A 22,728-nucleotide genomic window follows, 5' to 3' on the forward strand; every position below is an offset into this window, starting at 1 on the left:
AGCCACTGAAGAAATTCAAAAGTAAATCAGTTAAAGAATGATTTATTTTAATGATTAAAATGTTTACATTAATTTTTAATTTTTTTTCCATAGTTAGAATCTCTCAATATAAATGATTGAGTTACTTTCCATCAATATCTACAGTATGGAGTAATTTTTTTAACATTGTTATTTTATATAGTATTTTCACAGGATTTCTGGGGAGGTTTAGTTTTCATGGCACCTAAAAGAAAACATTCTCCCCAAATCATGTTACAATTAAGAGAAATTAAATGATAAGTTTCAGTCCTCTAAATTGATCTTTTAAAAAAGAATTGATCAGTCCTGACTTTCTGCAGATATTGAATCCTGCTGCTGTGTTGTTTCTTCTCATAGTAATTGATTATCCTATGAATCCTTAATCTTGACTTTTTCATCATTAGCTCAGAAGTACTGGATTTTCTGCATCCAATTAATCTGTCAGTTCTGTCTCCTCTCTCTATTTTCAGTCATGAGGGCACATAAATCCTAAATTCTGGAAATCTGCCCAAAACCCAGGCAGGTTTTTTGAGGAAGCCATCACTGCAGCGAGAGCCAGAGAACACAATGCCAGGGCTTAGTGACTTATCTACCAAGTGTTTGCAAAACAGGAAGGAAGAAGGAAATTAAGGGCTTTTTACTCTTTTTTTTTGAGGAGCAAAGGTTCTTTTGGGGCTGGGCAATCCAACTGCTTCTCAAGGCTACAGTTCATCTCCAGGTTTCTTACATGAAGTAGGTGCTCAATTCTCTGAGTATTGTGATATTACTGGCCCTAAGATACTTCTTGTAAGTATCTAAGAATGAGAAAAGCTTGTCCACAGTGTCCTGGAAACTTCCATCTTCTCTGAGAAAGGAAACCAGAGGGAAAGAAAGATTCATCTTGAGCCCCTATATCATTCCAGGTTTTATGTTGGCTATTTTACCTACTTAAGCTTATTTAATCTTCACAACAACCCTGGGCTAGACATTATTGTGCCTGCTTCTGTTTAATAAAGCAAAGTTCAAAGAACTGAATTAATCTTTGTAAGACAAACATAAGAGAAAAGGCTAGGGTTTACAACCAAGTTCCTCTGACTGAAGTTTATTCTGAAATGCAACTCTTCCAAAAAAAAAAAAAAGGGGGGGTGGGTGGGGGTAAAACCAGCAACAACAATGGAAACTGTGTTTTTCTTTTGTCCGTCCCTTTCACTGTAACTCATCTTCATTCCTCATTGCGAATAGAGAAAACAGTTAACAATGACAACAACACTGTTAACAGGGCCTTGCTTTTCAACCCTGTCTGTCCAAGTAGGGGATGTGATTTTCAACAATGTCTCACAGGGGAAAGGCATCTGGGGCCTGTGTCTTATCCACACACATATAGGGTCTCCAAGTGCTGCATCCCTTTCTGAAATCAGGTCACACACTACTAATGAATGCATGTTTTTGCTTCTCTCACTGCCCAGTCTGTGTGTCTCCCCCACCACTCAAAGTGTTCTCCTAGGAGATGACAAAGATGACCCACCTACAAACAGGGAAACTTACACAAAGTGTAATGATTGTCTTCTTTAAGGCGTTTTAGAATTATCTGAGGCAATGTCAACCACTTCAAATAATGTGTTGTTATAACAGAAAAATTTTTTCTAATAAAACGGCCTTTTGCTATCATTTTCAGCTTTCTTTTGATAATGTGAATTGATTTTTTTTTTAAAGAGCCCCAACAGCACCGTCTTTGAAACCATACCTCAAATAGGTCTGAGTCTTACTTCCCGGGTGTGCTGTGTGGCATGAAAGGCTGCTGTGTTTCCTCCTGACTTCTCCCCTCGGGGCCCTCCCATGGATCATTTCTCTTAGTAAAAAAGAATCCATTGACTGAGCCTATCCTAAAGCTAACAAACTGAGCTTTCCGTGGGGAAACAACGGCAAATTGAGTGCAGCTATTGACCAGCCTTCAGTACTTAAAAATACAACAAACTATACCTTGTCCAATTTATTCTGGAATTACTGGTCATTTTCATGCTCTGCTGGCACTGCTTACCACTTTACAACCTTTCAGACAAGGAGAACAAAAATTTCGGTCACTCTCTTCTGTTTTTCTTATATATTATCGTGCGTGCATGCATGTGTGCGTGTGTGTGTGCAAGTGCGTGCGCATGTGTGAGAATTTCCTTTACTCATAGCTAATAAGAAACTTTGATGTTAAACACATTAAAGACTTTTGTTTCCCCAAAAAAGCATTTAAAATTCAATGGCTTAATTGCACTAATGATAAGCCAGTATTTATATTTATCTTTCTTTCAGTCAGGATAATAGGATAATAGAAAATGATGATATGCCCTAATAAGCAATACAATTAAGTTACAAATTGCTTTATTCAATATTTCAAAATCTTCTAGATATAGTATTTAGGAGTACTTAGAATTAGTTACGAGTAATTTTAATTTAAAATTTAATATCAAAAAGATTAAAAATAAATATATCTTTCATTCATGTCATTTTTTAGAAGGTGGAAATGATCGTGTACTATAGAAAAAAGTCTGTGGAATGATACTGCATGTACTAACGTAAAAAAATAAATACACACATGTATGTGTGACAAACTAACTTTTATGTTTCTGTGAATTTTTATCAGAACAATTTAATATATTCATGATTAGAACCCTAATGACTACATCATAAAATACCTTAAAATCATCTTTGCTTTTTTTAATCATAAAATAAAACACATTAATCAGAACCTAATTAGAATTTTGATGTGGTGAAGTTGAAAGCAGTGGCTCTCACTGGCTAGCCCACATTTGTTCTCACAATGTGCCCTGGCTACCCAGCAGGGGGACACTCAGCCATGTATGGAGTCTTTGGTGATGTCACAAGAGAAGTGGGGTGCTACTGGTCTCTGGTCAGCAGAGGTCACAGATGCTGCTATCAACCTCAACTCCCAGGACAGCCCCCACAATAAGGAATTACTGGTTCAAAACGTTAACAGTGCCAAGTTGAGAAACTCTGCTGTAAAAATAAGGGTAAACCTAAACAGAAATTTGTTTTAAAGTGCCAATTTCCTCAAGATGGGACACATTCAGCCTGACTACAGAACAGCATGAAGGAGACAATACATTGAGGCCTCATTTTCAAAATGGTGTGTCTGAGCTCACTTGAGCCGTCCCAGAGACGAGGATGCAGTGGGCAGAAACAAGCACATGTCTCTCTCTGTCCCACCAGACAAGCGCTCTCGTTTCCTTTATTTTCCCTCTAGGCCTAATAAAGCCTGCTCTTTTACATTCCCAGGGAAAAGAGCTTCACTACAAAGGTAACATCAGAACCACAGACAACCAGATGATGGCAGAAGCCAGCTGGCATCGAATAGAATCTACAGATGCTTGAGTCAGGGGGCTGGACATGCTGACCCTTGCTCACTCCCGCCCTCTACTCCTTAGTAACTTAGATAAACACCACCACTCTCTGCCAGCACGGTGGCCTTTTGCACACGAGTGTGCTGCCCTCCTCAATGTTCCCTTCAAACTCTGTTCCTTTTACTGCACAAGGGAACCAAGTCTGGCCAGCATTCCAGTATTAACACTGGGCTGCTGGGCTGTGTCTTTAAACTGTGATACAAATAGATCCTTATTGATGTCGTAATGACAAAAGTTCTAACAAAGTTTGATTCTGTTATACTTAGTACAGTTGGAAAAAGAACTAATTTGGTTTAGCATGCTGAACACATAAGAAACGTAACATGGATTTATATTAAGGTAACCTGAACATTTTTATTATTGACAATGTTATTAATACATCAGCTACCACCTGTATATCTCAATTCATGTTCCCAACACCACGAGGGCAGGGATTACTGTCCCTGTCTTCTAGGGGAAGGGATGGAGCCACTGATGAATGAACTCAGCTTGGGTGATACATTAAGCAGAAGGAGGGATTCTTCCAGGCTTGTCCTTAGCCTCTGACCAAACTCATACTGAACAGCACTTTCTCTGGACATTTCAATTTATCAAACTTGTGGATTCCCCACCCCTCCTTGTTCTCAGGATGTAGTCTTGGAGGCCAAAGAAAATAAAATAGATAGTACAAAATACAAATATGAATTTATGACAACAATATGGTTGGAATCCACTATGTTTTCATATATATATAAGATCTGTTTAGCAAAACTGCTCAATAAATATGGTATTATATTTTGGCTTGTTAGTAAATATGTTAGTCATCTGATTAATTTAAGATTATTAATTCTGCATTTAAAATCTGTGGTTTGGGCCTCCCCGGTGGCTCAGCGGTTGAGTGCTGGGTTGCGAAGCTGCCCACAGCCTCTGCAGCACCAGTTCGATCCCTGGCTGCTGGGCGAGGGTCCCACATGGCACACAGACCTCTCCTGCTGCCCGCTGCTCCCCTCAGCAGTGTACTTCGTCAGTCTGCCTGTTCTGTTCTCCGCTCTGGCTCTGGTGAATTCTCTCGCCCTCCCACGCTTCTGACTGTACCCAGTACTTATATAAATAAATAAATAAATAAATCTTTTTAAAAAATTAAAAAAAATAAAATCTGTGGTTCATCTTGAAAGATATGCCATTACATTTACACTCTAAACCAGTTTCACTGTGATTATATTTAAAACCATCACAGACGCTAATAAAATGTCATATATTTTATTGTTACTCTATAAATCTATCATTTAAATATGTATTATGTAAGCCAAAATACATTTGCATTTAATAAATGAACATTCTGAATCTAGATGAAAGGCTCATTTCCAGAATTAAGGTTCCTAAGGGAGAAAAGAGATTTCTGCTTGTGGAAGCTAAACCTAATGCTGTATAATCGATTGGCTCACTTAGAGGCATCAACCATGCTCCCTTTGATGATAGATTAAGTAAATATGAGAGTAGACAGCACCAACATTAAGGGTATTATACAGCATATTGTAGTAAAGACTATGAAAATTGGTCATGCTCTGCAGCAAGCAATATGGACAAAAATGCTTTTGAGAAATGTATTTATAAAGTAATTGAGGAAAATGTTTTTATCAATTATACAAGTGGTGAATGAATAGTGATATATAGGGTAAATTAAAACCAAAATCATCTGTAGTCTTTTCCAGAGCCGAAAAGATTTCCCAAGGTCTAAAAAGTAGCCAAAATTATAGCTTTTTCTGTAAAATAAAGAAAAGACTCACATTTGCACATGAAATGGAAAAAATCCACAAAAAGAACCAGAAGAAACTTCAATCCCTAACAATTTACAACAGAGGTAAAAATGATGTAATTGATCACTAACACTAATTTAATGAATTATAGATCAGAGGAGCAGGACCGCCTCTTAAGCCTTCTTACTCATACAGAACAGCCTTGAAGATTCAGGACTGGCAAGAGTATGCTGTAACACTGCCAGCTGCCTAAGCACTGGTTTCTGCGCTAAATCGCACCAGGAGAACAATAACACTACACTGTGCATGACTCACAGGCTTTATTAACCAATTCGAAGGGAAAGCCACTGGAGGGGTGGCTCCATGTTGAGGGTCTACAAAGAACAGACTGCTATCAATGGTGCCTTTCTCTCCTCTGACCTTGTTCTGATCCTCTTCTCCTCACCAATGGTCTTCACTAAGTTCCTTTTCTTTTTACCTCTGTAAAAGTCAAAGCAAGGGCATGCCTAACACAACACAAAGAATGGCATTATTCTTGGTTCATACTGATTACGCATGACTTGTTTAAACTCAGTCACCTATTACAAAGCCCTTCGTGGTCTTTCAAATAATTGGGATCTACTCCAATTTTACCATTGCATCATTGAGCAAGTTTTCCCAGCTTCAAGAAGGAACCAACAGCTTGACTCCCTCCCTTCTTAATAAAGATGTTAAGAGGACAAATAAGAAAAAATTGTTTCAGTTATTTTGAAGACCGAAGCACTACATAGATTGAAGATGTTCTAGCTGCAACTGATGGGAGAATGAAGAGAAATGAATTTGAACCCAAAGCTGTTACCAACACAGGGTGACATGACACAATTGGAAAAGGCTGCAGGCTATATTTTGTTTCTCTCTATCCCTGATAACTATGTTCCTTATCAAAGTGAATACCAACTCCTACTGCTCATTAAGGCTGTCATGTTTTTCAGTCTCATCTGCCTTATAATTGAAATTCTTATTTTAACAGCATTATCTTAATGTTATTGCTAGCTATGGAATGTCTTGTGAAGAGTGCAACATTAAAGTTAATTTGGCCCTACATCTTTGATAATGGATACTGTCTGGAATATAATAAACTATAGATATTCATACTTGGACTGAAATATGTCAAGGTTACTTCCCCAATTATGGTAGTTTGTTATAGGCGCCCCTAACATGATTGGTTATCATTCCTCACATCTGACAAATCTCACACTGCTTGTGGTCTTTTTGTTGTTGTTAGATTGGCAAAAATCAGAATTTCTAATGATGTGGAGTTTCTTTTTCTTTTTTCACTCTTAATTAAAGCTGGCTGTGCAATTCAGTTGAGATTATCAGTGAGAAAAAGTAGATCAGTATTATAATAGGAATTAAGGAAGTACTCCAGAATTATAGTCAATGAGTAATTTAAAAAATATAGTAAATAAAAAATAAATCAAATGACCTATATTGTTAAGTAGCACCTTCCATTAAGCAAAACCTGCAGTTCTTATAATTTAATGTCTATACAACTACTAAGGAAACTATACACACAGTATGCTAATAAAGTAAAACAATCTCACCTAATGAGTTTCCATTCCCATTTATGTGTGATGATTTCCCACTGCTTATTGAATAAATGCCTGGAATAACATATCCAGGAAATACCTTATGCTTTATATATAAATAGGTCAAACCAAAAGACAAATAAAACCTTAAAGATAAATACTAGAAATTTGTTTTTAAAATTTAAACACTTAGAAAGAATTACTTTCAAAACTGGCTAACTTTTAAAAACTCAGATTAAATTCAAATTTAATCTTCAATGTCTGCGATTTGTTTTAAAATAATCACTGGTGGGATGACAAAGAGAGGCTAGAGGTGAAGCAAGTTCACTAATTGTGAAGGCTGGATGATATCATTTATTTCACTGTATGTATACTTATTTATTATACAAGTTAAAAATTAATATTTAATATTTTACTTTTTATTTAATGGAGTTACTTCATTAAAGAGGGTCTCATAAGAATCTGGACACATACCACTATTTCACAAAGATATTTTTATGAAGACATTCCAAAGTTACACTTCTAGATTCTTATTTTATAGGCACATATATATCCTCTGCATCTAATATGTGCTTAGAGGTACATATTAGATATACCTTATTCTTGTTTTATAGACACATGTAGGTATTATTTAAAAATATTCCCTTAGCTAATATCAATGTATACATGTTTGTGGAGAAATTAACATTTGAAGATATGCATGCCTATAATAGATCCCACCTATATACAGGAAAGAAATTCAGGTCTCCTCAAAACCAAATAGAATGGAGAAGGAAATAGTGCAATTAAAATGTGTCTAGAGAGCCTCCCCTGGTGGCGCAGCAGTTGAGTGCTGGGTTGCAAGGCTGCCCGCAGCCTCTGCATCGCCAGTTCGATCCCCGGCCACTGGCGAGGGAACCACCAAAAAAAAAAAAAAAAAAATGTGTCTAGTGAGGTACCGGTCTGTAAAACCCATGGAGGAAGAGTAGTTGCTAGAAGAAGCCCTTCCACTGTTATTAACTCAAGGGCACCTCCTGACATCAGAGAAGATTGAAAAATTGTACTAAGAGCTCTTTCTGAAGTTAGAAATCTTGCCATAAAGCAAGATATCAAATATAAAAAAATAAGGAAAAACATTAATTACATGGAGACTAAATAGCATGCTGCTTAATAGTTACTGGACTAAAGTTAAATAAAAAATTACCCCAGATTTACCAAATGAAGATGAGTATACAATCTATCAGACTTTGTGGGGTACTGTAAAAACAGTTTCAAGCAGGGAGAAAAATGCAATACATGCCCACATTAAGAAGCAAGAAAAATCCCAAACAGCCAACTTAATAATATACCTAAAGCAATTTGAAAAAGAGGAACAAATAAGACCCAAAATTGGTAGGAGGAAATAATAAAAATAGAGTGGAATTAATGAAATAGAAATCCAAAATATCAGTGAAACTAAGAGGTGGTTCTTCCATATACATAGAAGTGTCTCATATTTAGGGAAAAATAACCAACACTTTGTATTTTCACTTTATTGTTACTTTTATACTTTCCTGATTAAAAAAAGCAGTACATGCCATTACATAAAGGACAAAACAGAAATACAAAAATAATATCCCTTATATACTACCCAAACATTACTAAATTTATTGGAGTAAATTCTGTTCTATGTTTATCAAAAATGAGATCACAACATATATAACATTTTGAACATAATAAATTGACTACCAGATCTTTTCTTTTTGGCCATTAAGTTGATTTCTAACTTTTCAGTATTGTAAGCAGCAAGGTAAGAATAATTGGCAAAAAAACTAATTAGAAATAAAAGTAGAAACAAAGAATAACATTCTAGCAAAAACTGTCGATGACACTTAAGGACTCATATAAGTTTATAAAACTGAGAACTCCCTCCCCTTTTTCTACTTCCACCCCCCTAAAAAAAACATGAACAGGGAATGTACATTTTTAGCATTATCATTTCAACCAAAAGGGCTGCAAATTAACGTGTTTGTGATCAATTTGTATGCTACGCGCTCACAGCATCTTACAAGCACAGCCAATCTAAGCCACTTAAGGCGCACTAGGTGCCTTTGCCTCAGTGTTTCATGGTTTTCCTTAGTTACTTAAGAAAAGCACATATTTTGTTGTTTGAGAGGATCTGCTGAGAGAGGATGGAGCCATTGTGAATTTCAATGAAGAAATAGAACAACCTCAGATGATCCAGGGCTATTATAGTGCCAGTTAAAGAGAGAAAATGATTTCTTATCTCTCTGTTTGGATCTTACAAAGTCACTGTTAAGAATTTCAAAATGGAGGCATTATGTTTATAATAAACTTCGAAATACAGTACACAATCTGGCCACTCCCCATTGCGTCTATTGCTATCAACCCTGGTCTTGCCACACCATCTCTCACCTGGATTACGACAGTGGCCTCCTAATTTGTCCTTTTGTGTCTTGTCCCTAGTAGTAGAAACTGTAGGTCGATACCCACAACCCCTAACATCTCTCAGGTCAGTTTACCTGCTGAATCCCAATGCCAAAACTTGTGTTTTATGCCTGAGGACTCCTTCTCTGGTCTTCAAGGAAATGGCCATCCATTAGTGCCTGAAGGGACTAGGGAACAAATGCTAAACTCCATTTTCTCTGGGGTCAAATAGTCTGGCCTGTGCTTTGCTTTGATTCCCAGAATTTCCCCAATAGGATTAAGGCTGGTTGTTCGCAGAGGTCTAGACTGCCATACATTTCCTTTCTCGAGGCTCCACTTCCCTACCAGCACATTCCTCAATCCCAAATGAATAAACATCATGTCTCAGCAGATGTTTCTCAGGGAAACATGTGAAGACATCACCCTACAAACTATTCTCAGCCCAGAAGTCAGAGTGATCCTTTTAAAAGCGGTCAGGTTATGACTGCTTGAGAGACAGTCAATTGTCTCTCAAAACCTGGAGGCTGGTTCTCCTTTTCACTCAGAATTGAAAGTCGGTCTTTACAATGGTCACAAGACCCTAGATCATCAGCCTCCCTGTCCCTCCCATTCTTGCTGGTCCCTGAACTTGCCAGACATGTCACACCCTAAGGATGCTGTTCTAGCTATTCTCTTCACCTGGAACACATTTTCCCTGGGAATCTACTGGCTGGTTAACTACTTCACCTCTTTCAAGGCTTGCTCAAATCTCACTTCTGCAATGACGTGATTCCAACTACTACTATCCTATTTAATACACACTCCCCACCTCCATAAAGCACACCCCAAATCCTTATCCTGCTTTATTTTTTTCTTTTTTCTACTGCATTTCATAGTAAATAATTTACTTTTCCCTACTAGAATTTCAAGTCCCTTAGGACTGGGTGTTCTGCTGTGTTACCAAAGGTCTCTCATATGCTTAGAACAGTGCTAGACGCATAGGGAGCAGACCATAAGAATCTGTTGAACAAGTACCACATATTATCATGTTACTGCTTGATGCAAGAAAAATGACAACTGTATACTATGGATCACATAATTACTAAAAAAAGTAATCCTCTTTTTAAGATAGCTTTAAAACCAAATAATATAAATTCACATTGTAAGAGCCTTTACTGAAATTTTATCATGTACTTTAACATGTCACCATAATATAAAAAAAGAGAGCTCAGATTTGTTAATAGATAATTTGGAGGATGATCATCCATATTATAATATTTTCCACTCACAAAAGGGTATGTATTTAGGATTTTAGAATGTTATATGTAAGTTCTGTAAGGAATCACTACTACTTATTTATTAAAGATGTAACCAACATAAATATTTTCAGGAATATATCTACCTCACAGAATAAGACAAAGCATCTCATTTCCTCTTGCACCTAATAGTCTCCCCTTGTGTGCACAGATGTGGAACTTAGCGGCACATAAGAGTAACACTTAATTGAAAATAAATCCATTCCTTCAATTATGACACTATGAATATAAAAAATATTCACAGAATAGTAATAGTCAACTAACCCAGGGCTTTAAGTTGAATTGAAATACTTATTTTTAAGCAAATCCAGATGAGAAAAATGAAAATTGCTTTTATTTTCAGATTTAAATAAAATCTTCAATGTGATTTTGGAAAAGGCTAGGTTTCAGAAGTCACTGTGTTAGCAAAGTAATAAATCATATACTACTAAATCATATTTATAAAAAAGAGAGAGATTTGGAGCAACTTCTAGTGTACATAACAATGGAAAATAAATCCCACGTGTGTGTGTGTGTGTGTGTGTGTAATCAGGTAGAAAACTTAATACTTACTCATAATTATACTAAAAAATTTAACAAAGTAGAAAATACAATATAATCTTAAATATCATGCCTTTACTTCTATTGTTTTCTGAGTACGTCAAAGGAATAAATGAGTAGTTAGCTCTAAGGTTTACTCCTGAAGTTTAATTTTTACAGGAAGAAGCAAAAACCTTAAGCTCAAAAAATCAGCTGAATAAGTCTTTTCAACTTGAATTGAAACATTTTCTAAGTTGTAGACTTACATGATATAATATTGTGTATATAAATATATATATATGGCTAGGGAATATTAAATATCAGATATCATAATTATTTGCTAAGACGCAGGAACTCTGATATTGAACATGAACATGAAGGTAGTCAGGTGACAAAAGTACCACTTTAACAATGAATGTTAAAACACTACATATTGGGCCTCCCTGGTGGTGCAAGGGGTAAAGCACAGCACTGTGAAGCTATCCTCAGCCTCTGCAACACGAATTTGATCCCTGGCCAGCCAGGGAGGTGACCCACATGGCATAGCAGACCTCTCCTGTCTTGCCTGCTGCTCCCCTCAGCAGTGTATCTCAGTCAGTCTGCCTGTTCTGCTCCCCACTCTGTCTCTGGTGAATCCTCTCACCCCTGCACCTCTGGCCTGTACCCTAGGTTCTTGTATGCATAAATAAGTAAATCTTAAAAAAATATAAAATAAAATACTACAAATTACCTCAGCTGATCTATACATTCAACACAATCCTTATCAAAATACTACTGGGCTTCTTTGTAGAAACTGACAAACTTACTATAAAATTATGTGAAAATCCAACGGACCCAGAAGAGCCAAAACAATCCTCAAAAAGAGCACAGCTGGACATTTTCAAGTCCAAAACTTACTAAAAGCTACAATAGTCAACATATGACAGTGTGGTACTGCCATATGACAGACGGACATATCAATGGAACAGTACTGAAAGTTCAGAAATAAATTCTTCTATTTATGGTCAACTGATATTTAACAAAATGCCCAAATCATTCAATGGGAAAAGAAAGTCTTCTCAAACAGTAATGAAAAATTATCCTATGACCCAGCAATTCCATTCTTAGTTACATGCCCCAAAGAAGTGAAAACATGCCTGCATGAAAACTCACACACATTCATTGCAGTATTTTGCAGAGTATCCAAAAAATGGAAACAAACCAGATGACCACAAACTGATGACTAATAAATAATATATGTTAAATTCATACAATAGAATAAGCTACAGCAATAAGTAGTGATACATGCCACAATGTGGATGACCCTGAAAACATTATGCTAAAGACTAGAAACCAGTCAAAAAAGACCACATACTGTATGATTCCATCTACATGGAATGAGATGAAAATGTAATAAAGACAGAAAGTAGAACAGTGCTTGTCTGAAGTTGAAGAAGAGGGCTGGGGGGAAGTGAGGGGGGAAGCGGGTGACTTAAACTAAAGGGTATGGAGGTGGTGAGAATGCTCTAGAATTGATTTTGATGATGGTTACCTAACTCTTCATATACAACCCCCCATCAAATTGTACAATTTCAATGAATAAATTATTTGGTGTAGGAATTATATTTTAGTAAAACTATTTCCAAAAAACCAACATTATACATTAATAAATAAATAGAACCTGATTCTCAGATAAAGGGGGCTTTTTAAATGAGAGTATATAGTTAAATAATTTTCTTTGGCAATTCAATGCAAACAAGTTGTACAAGAGAAATAGAGGCATATAAGTTATTTATATAGCTGAGTAATAAAAGTGAGAAACAGAACTAGAATATAATATTAGTGCAAAGCTTTGTGGAATAGAAAGCCTTTGCACATCCTGCAGCCAACAAATGACAAGCCAGCATGAGTCACTTGTTCCTTCCCCTGAGCTGAAACAGAGAGAACACAGAAGACAGAGCACTTGATGACTGTTAGGCCATACTCATCAATTCATACAAAACCACAGAGAAACACTTGGAAATGTAGAAAGCAGTTAGGCCTCGCATATGGACTGGCCTCTAGTGGGAGAGGTGCAGATTCCAGATTGTCCTGGAGGGTTCAAAGCCTACCTCTGCCTGCTGCAGGGCAGCAAAGCCACAGAAGCAGCCCAGTGCAGCTAATGGTTTCCAATTAACAGTAGAGTGGCACTAGGGCTATATGCAGGAGGTTGGACAGCACCTAAGCATTCCCGCCCAGCCTCAACCACTGACCTGGAAATTTCACCATCTGATGAGAATAATGTCTGGGGAAGGTACTGGAAAGTTCTCTACAGTGGAAGGGACTGTAGAGAGAAACTCGAAAATCATCAGCAGTGACTAAGCCCGGACTATACAGCACAGGCAACTTCTTAACCTCCAACCACTAAGTTACCTGAGACAGCACAATCTAGACTCAAGGGTTTTATCCCTCTTCCTAAGTGGATATCAGTAACTAAAATGTGTACATAGGAAAAAGTAAAGGAAATCTGTAAAGAATGCAAGCACCATCAAAGAAAGAAGTAGGAAAAAGCACAAGAAAAATGGAATATTAATAAATGGTTTCAGGACAATGAGAAAGGGTATTAAAAATATGAAGCCATCACAGCAGTTATGAAGGAAAACCAAGACAAGTATTTACCACAAACTATGTAATTGCAGTCAACAAGTGGGTTTACAAGCAGAAAGGACACACTCTTATGGTAAAACTGGTTGAGGAATATCCCCAGAGGCAAGAGGAAGAGATAAAAAAGTGAAAATAATGAGGGAAACTTTAAGAAATTTAGATGATTCAGAAAAACCCTACAGGTCTGACTGTAGAGTTGAGGCTACAGGAGGTAGGGATGTAGGTGGAAATCAGGGATTCAAGGGACCCAATGGACTATGGTGCATGATGATGGGTGACTTGGGGGTGGTTCAGGTTTAGTGACATACATCTGAAAAGTGGCAACTCTATATCTCTGTATCACACACAGTGTTGTAAACCAACATTACCACAATTTAAAAAGAAATAATTTAAACATAAAAGAAATGTGGATGATAAAAGGAGGATGAAGGACAATGTAATGGGAATTTCAGGAGAAAGAATAAAGTAAGAAATATTTAAAGAAAGAATAACCAAAGATCAGCCAGACTTATACCAAGTTACAAGCCTACAGACTTAAATGGCGCACAGAGTGCCAAACAGGAGGGTATATACACTTCAGACAGAATTTTAGAAGCCTGAGAAATGAGAGAAACTTGTGAAAGATTCCAAAAAGAATATGATCATTTACAAAGGACAAAGGATCAAACTGACATCAGACTTGAGACAATGGAGTTTCTTTAAAGTTTTTAAAAAGAGAACACTGAGGCTGAAATTTTTATCTAAAAAACTACTATTTACAATGAGGACAAAATAAATATATCAGTAAGCATTTACAGTCTCATAGAGTACAACCATGTGAATTTCTTTTCTTTTGGAGGATTTACTCTAGTGGTAAATGAAAGAAAAGCAGGAGCAAGCAACTAAATGTAAAAGGTAAGGGATAGTAAAGAAAGCGCACTATTTTTTTTTTAAGATTTAATTTTATTTATTTATGCATACAAGAGCTGGGGTGTAGGCCACAGTTGTGGGGGGTGAGAGGATTTGCCAGAGACAGAGTGGGGAATAGAACAGGCATTTCTACTGAAACACACTGCTGAGGGGAGCAGCAGGCAAGTCAGGAGAGGTCTGCTGAGTCATGTGGGTAGCTCCCTGGCCGGAGGGAGAACTCACGCAGCAGTGGCTGCTGATAGCTTCACAGTGCTGAGACTTAAGCCCTTGTGCCACCTGGGAGACCCTCACTATTATTTAAATACGCCATAATAAAGTTAAAAGTATATCCATAATATCTTAATCAAAACTTCTAGGCATTATTAACATGGCGGGAATGAACAGGGAACTGGAATACGATTAAATGCTAATTTTGTTTGAGGTGGGCAGGGCAGGAATATGTATTTATAAGCTTTAGACATTGATAGAGAACAATAACCATCACCATGAATCTTGATAATAAGGGGTAATGATCAGAAACATAGCATGTGTAATGTTCAATTTAGTAGGTGAAAACAAATTTTTCCAAAATAAATATGGTCAAAGAACCAGGAAGAATTAAGGTAGTAACATCACCACCACATATAATGGAGCAGCTAAGAAAAGCCTTGGTAGAATGGTAATTTTTGTCAAAATAAATAAACTATACCAATCAAATGTCAGACTCACAAAGTGGGAAAAATAAAAAGCTGACCATTCTTCCTATGAGGGTAGGTGTAAAACAAATGGATACAGAGAGGTTGGAAATCAAGGAATAACTGAACTACTAATGAATACGGATTTAAAAAATGTACAGGTAGAAAATTTTAAACACAACAGAATAAAATTTAAGGTTCAAATTATCACAAAGACAAAGGAAATAAAATTGGGGGGTGGGGAGAGAGGATGATTATAAATCTAACAACACAGTCATAAATGCTAGAGAACAGCAACTGACAACTAGTGACACATACTATGTTAATGACATTTGTTCCTTAAGTTTGCAAGTTTCCAGTTATTTTTTTTCATATTTTTATTTTATATATTTTTCACATCATTTTTCATTTTTTCACATTGTATGCACTTTCATCTTGGTTATAGTCCCCATACAATTTCCACCCCGCCTTGTTTTGATCCTATTCCCTTCTTCCCCCAAACACCGTAGTGTGTCTCTGGTTCATAGTTGCTTGTTGATTTTGATTTTTACTTTATTATAATTAGTCTTTTTTCCTGGTCCCTTATTTAGGTTTTCTAAATTCCTGCTATGTGTGAGACCTTCCGGTACTTTTCTTTTTCTTTCTGGCTTATTTTGCTGAGCATGATCCCTTCCAGCGCCATCCATGTTGCTGCAAATTGCATGAGTTTATCTTTTTGATTGCTGAGTAATATTCCATTGTGTATGTGTTTTTTTGATTATTCCTGTTCTACTTTGGCTTAATTAAGGATATATTATTTCATTTATTATTAGCTTGTTAGAGTATATGAAAAAGTTTCAAACCGGTGGGGGAAAATGAGAATTTAGATTCAAATAGTTGAAGTTTTCTATTTGATATGGTTTTATTTGAAAGTTATTTCAAACAAGGGATCAAAATGAAATGAGAATACTCAATGAAATTTTGATCTAATTATTCTGTCTCTCTTAGTTTCTCCCCACGTGGTGCAAGACATACACACAGATTTCCTAAGGTGCTAAGTTCCATGGCAACCTGTGACCTAAAGTAGTAAACAAAGCTAAAAAAAAAAAATTCATAGGGAACTATTCTCTAAAAACTGGCTCTTTGAATAGCATTCATGAGGTCTGATACTTTTTTTTTCAGAATAACTAAAAATGTTGCAGATAGAATCTATTATATTTGTACCAGGGTTTTTGGTGGCATCTGTTTTACATTCTTTGCTTTCCTTGAAGAAAAGCAAAATCTGAAAATAGCAACATGAAATTAGTCACATAAGGGCATTTTTTAAAAGGAAATAAAACACCTCCACTTGACATTTTTTTAAATCTTTCAACATCTTACCACGTACAAAATATAAATAAAAAACAATACGTATACAATTAAATTAATATGGCTCAAAATGCTCCGATTAGTCATTAATCACAATCTGTGAAATTTTCTTCTTTGGGGCTTTTATTTTCAGAAACCATTTCATGTATTATATCGGGATTCTATTGTACATTTACTTGCACATAATGATTTCTGTTTCACCATACTCTATTTCAGCATTTGCAATAAAAGACTAACACAGTCATTAACCACGCACCAAAATTTCACTATATTCTATACTTCTCGACATTAAGAAATGAAACCGTGTAATTAAAATGCAACTCATGTGTCCATTCACCTTTAATAGTCAACTTTGTTGATAAAGATAGATGTAACTCTTTAAATAAGGGGCATCGGGCACTCCAGGGACTAAATATAGGTGCTTTGTTTCTTCCACAATACCTCTGTCTTAAATCCCTCCTGCTCCTATCTGTCAGGGAAGGGCTGTTAGGTGAGCAGTCTGTCACTCTTGCCTAGGCTAATAGATTCTCCAGTGGCTTTTGTTACAGCTCATGTCATACTACTAAAACTATGTGCCTTGAAAATGGCATAACATATGTAGCTGAATCTTGTCAACTCTCGATAATCAGACTCTGTTTGGCTTCACAAGCAGATGCAGATTAGAGAAGCAATATAAATATGCAAATCGCAGTGGACCCTTTCAGCTTACTGCTCCTACCTCTAATGGCCCTCGCAGAAAGTCTGTTTGTTCAGCTCCCACTTCCAGTGCTACATCAACAGAAGCAAAGGGACGGCTGGCCATCTGCTGTCGTTCTCGAAGCAGTTGCTGCAGGGGGTTAAAAATGATTTGTTTTAAAATAGGTTTAAAAACATACAAAATTCAATAATATCTGGTTCAATTTTTGAACAAATGGCCCTCAAAAATTAAGAATCCTCTAATACACATATCTGTATCTAGATGACTAAAATGAAGATTGTTTTCTCCCCCATGATTTGAGTTATTCTTCTGTAAAGGCTTTCAATGTATGTTGCCTACAAAGGAATTTTCCCATCCTCATCCCATCAGCCTAGTGAAAGGTAATCAAATACACTTTGGAAACATTAGGTAAGAAGGTGCAACTTAAGTAAAAAGTGCTGTTATGATAATATGCCAAGCACTACCACTCAAAATAACTCATGCATTGTCTTAGCTGAAAGCAAGTAACAGTAAAAATAATTAAGAGAAGCCAATGAAAACTCACATTAACAGAGATTAAAGGAACATATACCTGTCAAGAACCCTTGTCAATTGCTATGGAACCTGCAGGAATTGTTATCGGTAGTGTTTACAATTTTATTCAAACTCTATGTGCTCATTATTTAAAATCAGGGATGATGAAACCCCATACCAGGGTTTTCATATTTGTTTCTCCTCATGCCTATCCTGGGCTTTGCCCAAGCTAAAACCAATAAAGTAGCAAGTCCCAACCAACTAGCAAGCTAATTTATATTTCTGCTTTTCCTTGTAATTATAATATTCATTAAGTCATGATAAGAAAAAAATTGATGACCAGCAGCAGATATTGCAAATCCTGCTCTTCTCATGCTATACAGCTAATAAAATTATTATTAAATATTAAAAGTGGTTGAGCGATGCAATTAAATACTCTTTCAAATGAGAAGAAAATCACACCATTGAAGAAAGGCAAAATCCTTGAATACAATGAATGGCTTCATTATTCACAGAGATTTATAAGATTCACTGGCATTAACTTAAAACATTAACAACTGGTCTTTGAATGAAATGTATGTACCACTGTACAGCATCATTCACAGTATTCCCCTTCACATGATGAAGGAATACAAGCCAACACCTGATGGCAGTTTATTTAACATTTTTGTTTTAACACTTGCATCTCATTAGTAAGTGTTCATGAAATCTAAATTATAATTTCAGGCCTTGCTTTGTTATTGTAAGGGAACACCCAGGTGCCAATATAAGATAAAAAGAAGGCAAGTATTAGAATGTACATGTTTAAGCTCTTGAGTTATATATATTTTTAGAAATGTGCTAAAAAAACATTGTCAATGTAAAATATAAATAAGTTCTAAAGTTCCAAATTAATCGCTTTCAGATAAACTCAAAATTACATTATAAAACATATAGCTGCTGGCATGTAAAATCTTGTTTTGTACCACTCTCAATAGGAGTGACTGATAGATCTGAATATTGTCTCTATGCAAAACACAAACTTGTTATTTTAAATGCCAAACAATACTAAGTGTAGACATTACCATACTCTTTGTCTCTGGAAAACAGCTACACACAGACACAGAAACGACACAGACACACACACCCCAACGACCTTTCCCATAGTAATACACGAACAGCCTTGGGAAAATTATAAATTCTAGTTTGACTTGAAACACAATTTTCTAACAAATGTACTAAAAAGCTTCTTCATTTGTCCTACTTCTCCTTAGCTTATAACTGACATATAATGATTTTTAACAAAATGAACAGCTTCTGCTTCCTCTTAACCTTTTCCCTATACCTAAAAGTAAAAGAATCTCATGATGTAATTAATGCATAATCAATACCACAAATTGTAATATAAATCTATGAATATTCCAAGTTCATTAAAAAGAATAAATTTCCAAGACTAAAGGTTTGCAAAATAAGATTTGGTAAAATAAAAATAAGTAGGGCGTGATGTTTTTGGAGAGTGCGGTCCTTGCGCTCACTCAGAGAAAGGTTTCACCAGAGTTCCCCTTTCACCAGCACCTGCGATTCTCAGGCGAGTGTTTCCACGACACAGACGTTAGTTATATCCAAAAGGGCAGGTTTATTATAAAAGGGAGAGAAGAATAAAGGACACTTGCATAGGCACAAACGGGCAGAAAGGGCTGCCCCGAAAGAGACAGGATTGCTGAGAAGCCTGCATGGCCACAGGCGGGCGGCCTTGAGGAGAGCTGCCTGTGCTGAGGGGGGTCAGTGAAGAGAAGCCCCGGCAGGGTACAGGTCACGGGCTGGCAGGAAGGCTGCTGCCCTGCAGAGGCACAGAGAGTGGGGAAAAGGAGCACCTGCACAGGTACAGGCGGGCAGAAGGACTGCTGTCCTGTGCCAGTGCAGAGACTGCACTGATATAGTCTCCTCTACGGGAGGGGCTCACTCCTTCATGAAGTGGCATGTTTGTAGTTAACTATGAATAAACTATGTAGAATTTGAAAGGGGCCAGATATCTACAATGGCCTCAATCTCTATATCTTCACCTTCAGGTCTGCACTCCTGAGACCCCCTGCAGCATCTGATACCTGCATGGGTCTTGTGCTTTGTGATCTAGGCCTTGGCGCCGAAGGATCCTAGTTCCCACTGCTGGGTTATTGGCTGTGTTAATCCCTCTACCTCCACCTCCAGCTCTTGGCATTGTGTGAGCCAGGTTTCTGATGTTGTGGCACCTCCTTTCCAGTTTTTCTATCCTTATCCTCCATCAGGCCACAAAGTAGTGTACAGTAACAGATACAAATAGGGAATTAGTCAAATGAATTTACTCTGGGTCACTTAGCAGAGGATTAGTTCATGGCCTCTGGCTGACACACTGCTTTTCTGACTTTGGGAAATCAATGCAAATGTTCTTATTGTGAAACTTAGGAAGGGAAAATCTCTTCCTCCTGAAACACACTTGCTATGATGTGATGGCCCCAAAATAATAAAATGGAATAAAGTGAGATTCTCTTTGCTTCTCTAATTATGGCTCTCAGCCATCATTGTCTCTCTTGCCAGTTAACATCTATATGCATTACTGCCCGAATTTTGCTACCTTTGTATCAAAACAATTGGAGATATAAATAGCATGCTTACAACTTAAATTATATCAAAATTTACTGCAAAAACTGGCAGCAATATAGCTACGCTCTGGAGTAGAACAGCCTATGTTTGAGTACCAGTTTTTCCATTTCTTAGCTGTGTGATCTCATCCAAATTATTTTGACTTCTCTAATCTTAATCTTTCTCATCTGTAAAGTAGGGGTATTAACAGGGTTTACACCGACACCTGTACCTCAGAGGACTTGTTCCGAATCCCATGTTCTTCACTCATTACCTACTGGACTATAATCAAATTATGTAGAACTTTCTAAGGTTTATTCTCTAAAAATGGGACTAGCAATAATATCATAAGGAATAAAGAGATAATGCACTTGGACCACTCAACACATAGACTGGCATTTGTGGGCACTCAATAACTGTTCAATGGAACAATTATTATGCTAATTTTCAAGCACTAATTTTGTCTTTGAAGATGGCACACTAATTATCACACGTCCACTTTCTTCAGCACTAGTGACACATTTTGCTCTACTAATCTCCCTTTTAACAAATGTCACAAATTTATGAGACAGTTGGAAAATGTCATGATTGTGGTAAAAATGAGTTTAGATTTGGAACTGCTTTCTGCCATTTGTGACTAAGAATGAGAAAAACGCAATAAAATATTAGAGGGAAATAGAGTATTTTCTTAAGGACTTGCAAAAATAATATATTTTGTGATTGTGACTTTTACATAAAATGAATTTTAACATTTTGCACATCTATAAGAAGTCAAACAACAGATGATGTGCTTTATAACTAATCTGCTATTGCCAATTATTCAGCAGAAAGATAAAGCCAAGAGAACAAATTGATCATAATACAATAGATTGTAATCATGCTGCCAAAAACGTTGTTGTGAAGAAAATTTAAAAATTAAAGAGATGTCATTAGAATCTGTTTATTGTCCATATAACTGTTGTATTATTCAAAATCTCTTTAAAAACCATGAAATTAAAAATAATATGAAATTCCATGCTTAAATATGACAACTAAGAATGTCACTGATTCTATCAATTGTATCTATTCATCATTCAGTAGTACCACATCAAATATTGTATTACTCTCAATGTTCAAAGAGCCACACTTCCAATCACCCCAAAGACATACAAATCTCTAGCAGATTTTAAGATAAAAGTACTTAAACCACACCCACTAAACAACACAAAAATAAACTTGGTCCACAATTGTCTTCTACATCTCGGTTCATCCATCTTCCCCATCTTCAAATGTCCTTCTACCTCACCCCAAATTTGAAGTGGTCATGTCTTCCACGACCTATTTATATAGTGCTACCTCTTTATATTTTTATGATTTTCTGAAATTTTCTTTAAGGCAAAAAATGTATTTTTTTATTTCTTTCTTTTATTCACCATAGCATGTAGTTGGAATAGTATTTGAGGAATGAACAATGAATGAATTGAAATATAAAAATATGAAATATCCAATTGTGAGTGAAGGCAAGTTATAATAAAATGAACTATAATTATTAATATGTTTTTGAATACTACTACATACCCTTTGATATGTGTGTTTTATGGTTTTAGGTCTTACTTACATATCTTTAATCCATTTTCAGTCAATGTGTAAGATGTGAGATGGTGATCTAATTTCATTCTTTTGCATGTAGTTGTCCAGTTTTCCCAACATCATTTGTTGAAGATACTCTCCATTTTTTAGTGTATATTTTTGCATCCTCTGTGGTAAATTAACTCTCCATAGATGTTTGGGTTTCTTTCTAGACTCTCAATTCTATTTCATTGGTCATATGTGTCTGTTTTTGTGCCAGTACCATATTGTTTTGATTACAATAGATCTGTAGTATAGTTTGAGTCTAGGAGTGTGAAACACCACAATTCCTCTTTTTTGCCAGAATTTCTTTGCCTATTTTGGGTCTTTTGTGATTCCATATGAATTTCATTACTGTTTGTTCCATTACTTTAAAGAATGCCATTGGAGCCTTGATAGACACTGTGTAGGTCCTTCACCTCCTTAGTTAAGATTATTCCTAGGTATTTAATTCTTTGTGTTGTAATTGTGAGTGGGATTGTTTTCTTGATTTCTTTCTCTTCTAACTCATTGCTTGCATAAAGAAATAAATGCAACTGGTTTTTGCAAACTGATTTTGTACAATGCCATTTTACTGAATTGATTTATTATTCCAATTAGCTTTTTAGTGGCATCTTCATGGTTTTCCATTTATATTATCATGCCACCTGAGAATAGTGATAGCTTTACTTCTTCTTTCACAGTTTGGGTTTGTTTTATGTCCTTGTCTCTGATTGCTCTACCTAGGACTTCCAATACTATGCTGAATAGTAGTGGTGAAAGTGGACATCCTTCCATCAGATTTTAGAGGAAGTTTCCAGTCCTTTACCACTGAATATGATGTTGGCTT

At 36.3% G+C, this 22,728-nt stretch overlaps 1 protein-coding gene and 1 long non-coding RNA gene across 2 annotated transcripts in view; both read right to left on the reverse strand.

The window, feature by feature from the left end:
• The window catches only part of ATRNL1 (attractin like 1), a 474,279-nt gene that overhangs the window by 184,802 nt on the left and 266,749 nt on the right, over positions 1-22,728 (reverse strand). The window contains 1 exon segment of the mRNA XM_054690388.1: positions 17,202-17,309. Within this exon segment, the coding sequence (XP_054546363.1) occupies positions 17,202-17,309 (108 nt within the window).
• LOC129144984 (uncharacterized) lies at positions 100-10,732 on the reverse strand. The gene is made up of 3 exons (XR_008549924.1): positions 2,682-10,732; positions 1,978-2,046; positions 100-862 (listed from the first exon to the last, which is right to left on the reverse strand). It is a non-coding gene; the product is annotated as an uncharacterized LOC129144984 (long non-coding RNA).

Source organism: Talpa occidentalis, unplaced genomic scaffold (assembly GCF_014898055.3).
Source record: "Talpa occidentalis isolate TD23 unplaced genomic scaffold, MPIMG_talOcc4v2.1 talOcc4.8, whole genome shotgun sequence".
NCBI lineage: Eukaryota > Metazoa > Chordata > Mammalia > Eulipotyphla > Talpidae > Talpa > Talpa occidentalis.